This window comes from Microtus ochrogaster, unplaced genomic scaffold (genome assembly GCF_000317375.1).
Source record: "Microtus ochrogaster isolate Prairie Vole_2 unplaced genomic scaffold, MicOch1.0 UNK4, whole genome shotgun sequence".
NCBI lineage: Eukaryota > Metazoa > Chordata > Mammalia > Rodentia > Cricetidae > Microtus > Microtus ochrogaster.
Genome location: NW_004949102.1, coordinates 17637173 through 17642892, shown reverse-complemented (window position 1 = coordinate 17642892; position 5720 = coordinate 17637173). Strand labels below are relative to the sequence as shown.

Sequence of the window (5720 nt, the reverse complement as noted above, 5' to 3'; positions counted from 1 at the left end):
TTTTGTTTCTTCTTATTTTTTCTACTTTTATTTTATTGCCTTTTAGATGCTTAATAAGAGAGAGAAAGAAATGTTGTGGATTTGGCTTGGTGGGACAGTATGGAGATTCTAGGAGGAGTTGGGAGAAGAGAAACTATAATTAGAATATATTGTATTTTCAAACATTATTTTGTAATAAAAATATATCCTAACCAAAGAAAGGAGTTAAAGGAAAGGAATACATTATGAAATTCTCAAAAAAATAAATGACTCTTTGTAAAAGATTCTAAGAGTCTAGTCTCTTCAAAATAAAATTTTAAATAGGTATATATTATATATTACTATATTATATACATGTATGCACATGTAATAAAATCAATAAGAAATTAAAAAATGAAACAAATTTTTAAAATTCTCCTAAAATAACTCAGAGTTGAGTTGTCCCCAGTCCTAGACACAGATATCCACCACCCCACCCCACCCCCACCCTGTTAAGAGCAAGAAATAAAGCCTGGACTGGTGGCACACGCCTTTAATCCCAGCACTTGGTAGGTAAAGGCATGTGAATTTCTGTCTGGTCTACACAGACAGGCTGCCTACACAGAGAAACCCTGTCTCAAAAAAAACCCAAAATAATAAATAATAATAAATAACAATAATTATTAGATTAAATAAATAAATAGTAAGTAACAGGAGCTGGGGAGATGGCTGAGTAGATAAAGCACCAGCGCTTTTGCAGAGGACCCAGCTGTTCAGTCCCCTGCACCCACATAGCAGGCTAACAACCATCTTCAACTCTACTCCCGGGGACTCCAAGGCTGACTTCTGACTTCCAGGGCATCATCAGGCATGTACATAACACACACACATAGATGCAGCAAAACACTATACACATAAAATAAATCTTAGAAGCACACTTTTAAAAAGAGCAGGGAACAATTGTATTTACAACCAGAAATCATCTTCAGAGACATTTATAATGTTAATTTTCTTGTCCTAAGACAGAGGAAATGAGAGGGATAAAATTAAACCGCAATGGCCTCGGCGAGGGAACCTTCCTCTCAGTGTGTCTTCAGAGTTCATCACTGTTTCCTATCCACCTCCATACGACCCTTTAACACATCTATTGTCCATATGTTCAGACCCTCAGCAATAACATAGACCGCTAGATCAATAGACAGCGCACAGGTCACAAAGCAACTGTACCAGCTAAGCTCAGAAACATCTTCTGTGAGAAAACAGGTCACTGAATGTGGCAATATTTCCCTCCAGCTGGGCCAAGGAGACGCAAGACAACAGATGAACATAAAGATCACAAGGCTATTCAGATAGCTGCATCAAGTTGGAAAATCTAACAGTCCCTTTCTGAACAGCACCTTGATTGGAGAGAATTATAATAAAGTATTAAAACAGCAGGATGAAACATTCCTGTGGCACTGACGACATTTGAAATTCAATGATATCCTGCAGCTCGATGAAATACGGTAAGGGTAACAGTGGAAAAAATTATCTGCTTCTGGGAGCTATGTGGTACACTCATTTCCTAGAATAATAGGAAACTAACAAATTATTTGATTTAAGTCAATTTTCTACAAACCCAGTGCAAAAAGAAAAAAAAATACGATGCTTTGGCAAAACACATCTAGACCACAGCTGTCCATTCCACAACAAAGTGCATACGGACAGACAGGACTCAGTCATCAAGCTCCGACTTACACTGACATCTTGGGAGTCTTCCCTGGACACTCTTGCTTTCTCTGGGCTGTGCAGAATGGTTCAGTTCAACAACCTAGGCCCCCAGCCCCACCAGTGCAGCTTTGATCACTGTTTCCACCTTGAAATCATCTTCAGTTCCATGGGGACAACACAGGAGTTTAAGTGCCTGCTACACGGCTCGTTCTTTCTCTCTGTCCATCAAACCCTTTCTTACTTCTCTTTAGTTTCGGGCCCATACCTAAGATGCTTTTCTTCATTCTCCTTTCTGCGTTCTCCTTTCTCAGAGTCTCTCATTCTCTTCTTCCTTTTTCATCACTATTACCTACCTTTCCTCAGCCCCAATGGCTGTTGCTAGCTATAACTTCTGAGTCCTGCTATGCCCTCCAAGATCTCCTCTTTTCCTCATATTTGCTTTCTTACAACATTGTTCTCCTTGCCTTCCACCAAGAGACCCCAGCCATATTGCTGTTTACAAAGTCTATGCAACAATAAAGCACTCCTGGAAAGGTAGAACAGATGGCTATCAAAAGTTGGTCCGTAAAACATCACGTGATTTCTGGTTGACATTTTATTTCTCGGGTACCTTTATGTTTTTAGTTATTTATTTTTGCTTACTTTATGAGATAAACAAAAGGACCGTTGTGATGCCTCACCCTCCAGTGACACACCCACTGCAATTACATCCCATCCTCTCATTAATAGCAATCCACTAGGGCCCAGGAGTGGAGGCAGTGACTTTCTAGAACATCACAGACTGCTCCAGCACTGTGAGAACAGAGTGACTGTCACACGTGTCCAAGAAACACATGCCACCAACATCCACTGATACCAATCTGTTGTTTCACTTGGGTGGACTTCGCTCAGGAGGCTGCACTCTGCTTTCATTAAGATATAATTTTGATTCTCGGAATGTAAATGACATATCTCGTGCAATAATGGCTTTATTATCGTAATACTCTCTCCGATTTGCATGAGCTGGGGACCTAGAAATGCTGCACTAAAGTGCCACGTCCCTGCAAGCCCTTTACTCTGGTATTGATTACCTTCTTCCTTCTAAAGTTTACTCTTGAAACTTTGTCCTTATGTCAAGTCATGCTTTGTGCACATGCATAATTTTTTTGTAGACCCCAGATAACCTTTTGATATGACATAATGCCAGCAAGAAGAGAGGTGGTCAAAGTTGAGGGTGGCCATCAAGTGTAGCCTTGTGAAAAAAGACAAATACACTTTCACTAAGTCTAAAACCTTACATGGAACACACTTACACTAAAATCATGGTCATTTCTTTCTCTGATATAACTTGCTGAACCTGGCAACCGAGGTTTTATTCTAGTTCTTTTTCCCTTGATGCTACATAACCATACAAACATGGATGTAGTTTAAGTTATGTGAGCTACTAATGCTGCCACATACACACACACACACACACACAACTTTCTGTGAAATGGAGATGAAAAAAGAAGACAAGAGGAAGAAGAGGAGGAGGGGAAAAAGAGGGAGGCCAACAAAGAGAAGAAATATGAAGAAGAGAAGAAGCTGCACCTTGGAGGAATGATTAACTGAAAACGAGATGCACAGCACTCACCTTGTCAGGGGTCTTGTCAGGAATACAACTTATCCGTTCCTCTTCACTTAGCACTGGGCAGTTGGGAGGGCTGAGAGTGGTTCTTGTGGTTGTGGTTCTTGTGGTTGTGGTTCTTGTGGTTGTAGGCTCTGGAGTGGTAGTTGTGTCAGAATCTAGGAGAGTCATATCACAAAAGCAGACACAAAATAATTGGAATTATATATGACCAGGCATTCAGGAGGACCAGGATTGTCTGCACTTCCAACGATTCCTCTCCTGACTGCTCTCTAGTTCCATGTGTTTAAAATTCCGCATTTTTACTTCATAGCACCTTGTTTGGTTCTTGCTAACTGTATTTACCTCTGTGTATACCAACATCATCTCCTTCTTTGGTGAAGGTTCCCTGAATTATGGAACATACAAGACAAATTACCCCATCATTAGAAGCTTGCAAAACTGGACACCAACTTGGCTTTAGTCTATGTCAATAAATCATACCCTGCCAGTCAAATCAGGTCAAAACCTGTCTCTATAAATGAAGTATTGCTGGAACACAAATACACTCATTTATTGGTAACTACTCTATGTTGCCATGGCAATGGTACACTTGATCATAGAAACCATCTAAGCCAGTCAATCTAAAGACTGACTGAAGGTCAAAGGACAGCCTGAATGACTCAGTCTTATCTTTCCATCATGTGACTTTTAGAGATTGACCTCAGATAATCAGGCTTGGTGAAAGTGCTTTTACTACTAAACCATCATCTCACTGGCTCTGACAACCTAATACTTAATCTCTGACCCTTTAGAAGAGTCTGCGGACCTCTGCGGGAGCTATACACAGAGAAAACCCAGTAAACGTGCTGTCTTAAGCACAGAAATTTCAATTCTGTTTTTTTTGGGCAACAGTCCCTTAGAACACTTCCAGACGGTGGCATTCTTTTGTAAGTATACATGCCAAGTGACAAAAGGCAAGTCTAGAAACTAACCCAGGGCTAGAAAACTGATTTCTAATATGAAGATCAGTAAAACAGAAAGGGCATTGTTATTACACACTGAAATAGGGAAGAAGTTTTATTTACAGTACTATCTTAATAAACAATGACATTATAACAAGAAAATGTTGCTTCTAGTTGTTTTTCTTTGCACTGGGGTTTCCAGTTCGAAAACGGTGCATTAAACAAATTGTGTTTGGTCTCACTTCTGCATGAGGCTTTAGCTCCATCTTCAGAATCGCGAAACTATAACACTTAATGATCTTTGAGACTCTTATCTTATTTTCTGTAAAAAGCAAAAATTGATGTAGCTGGGTGTTGAGTAGAATGGACAAAAAAAGTGGTTTGACAGTGGTCACAGGCTAGCTCTTGATAGCCCGGGTTCCCACAAGAAGTGATTCCTGTGTGAGGCAGACAGGGAAGCCTGGATCATTCAGCACACCCTAGCCCATCTTTTGAGATATATCATCTCAAAAATCTTTCGATAAAAATAATGTGAGTAGGTTTTTAAGAATCAATTTGGGCTTTAAATAGTTGAATTGATATACAGTAAATATATACACGTATTTCCTTTTACACAGCACATTGTTCATTATCATTATTAACAGAACTATATTTTATAACATTCAGAAAGTACATTTCTAAGCCAACTGTGGAGCTAGATCCAGTGTACTAATTAAATGTGGAAATGAAAGTTCCAGAATTTAAACCTACTATCTATTGGCCTGCCGTGGTTTATAGATATTCAGTAAGATACCTACAATCCGCAGACATTCACATCTGCATTCATACATACATGAAGCAATAGAAAGGCTTGACTTCGCTACCATAGACGGTGAGTTTGCTCTGATTTGGGAGAGACTCAGAGTCACTCGTTACCATTTGATGGAGTAGAATTGGCTAAGAGCACAATTAGAACCACAGCAATGATGAACAACACGAGCAGCAGGACAATGAGAACAAGCTCCAACTTGCTGAACTTTTTAAACCTTCGGATTGCCATCTGAAGAGAGAGAGAGAACAGTTTTAGATTTAAAATGGGTTTAATTAGAACTAGAAAATTTTAATCCCAAAACTCAAATGTATGTAAAACTTTCTACCACCTAAATTTTCAAACAAAACCCAGTTCCTGAACAATTTCCTTTTAGCATTATTCCTAATTAGTTGCTGCCCTGATCCCACACAGCTATGAGGCAAATCTCAAACTGCATCTATCTTAACCTGAAAATATCACATTTTTTCTTCAAAACAAAACCTTACAAAGCAACCAGCAAAACACTAATTATGGCACTAAAAAATACAATGACTCCTTACTGTAAATAAGAAATACCTAACCAAGGTTGAAATTCACCTTTTATAAATTCTTCAAATGACTTTTATAATTTTTAAAATAAATTTTCATAAATGTTGGGACTCCCAAAGATGAAAGTGAGATGTATATGTTGTCATTAGTTTGTATCTGAGTC

General features: G+C 38.9%; 1 protein-coding gene across 1 annotated transcript in view; it reads right to left on the bottom strand.

Annotated features, from left to right (window-relative positions):
* Positions 1–5257, bottom strand: part of Mgam (maltase-glucoamylase) — a 109348-nt gene extending 104091 nt beyond the window's left edge. The window contains exons 1-2 of the mRNA XM_026788554.1: positions 5134–5257; positions 3281–3432 (exon numbers count right to left, since the gene is read on the bottom strand). Coding sequence (XP_026644355.1) covers positions 3281–3432; positions 5134–5257 — 276 coding nt within the window. The remainder of the gene's footprint in view (positions 1–3280; positions 3433–5133) is intronic.
* Positions 5258–5720: the final 463 nt, after the last annotated feature.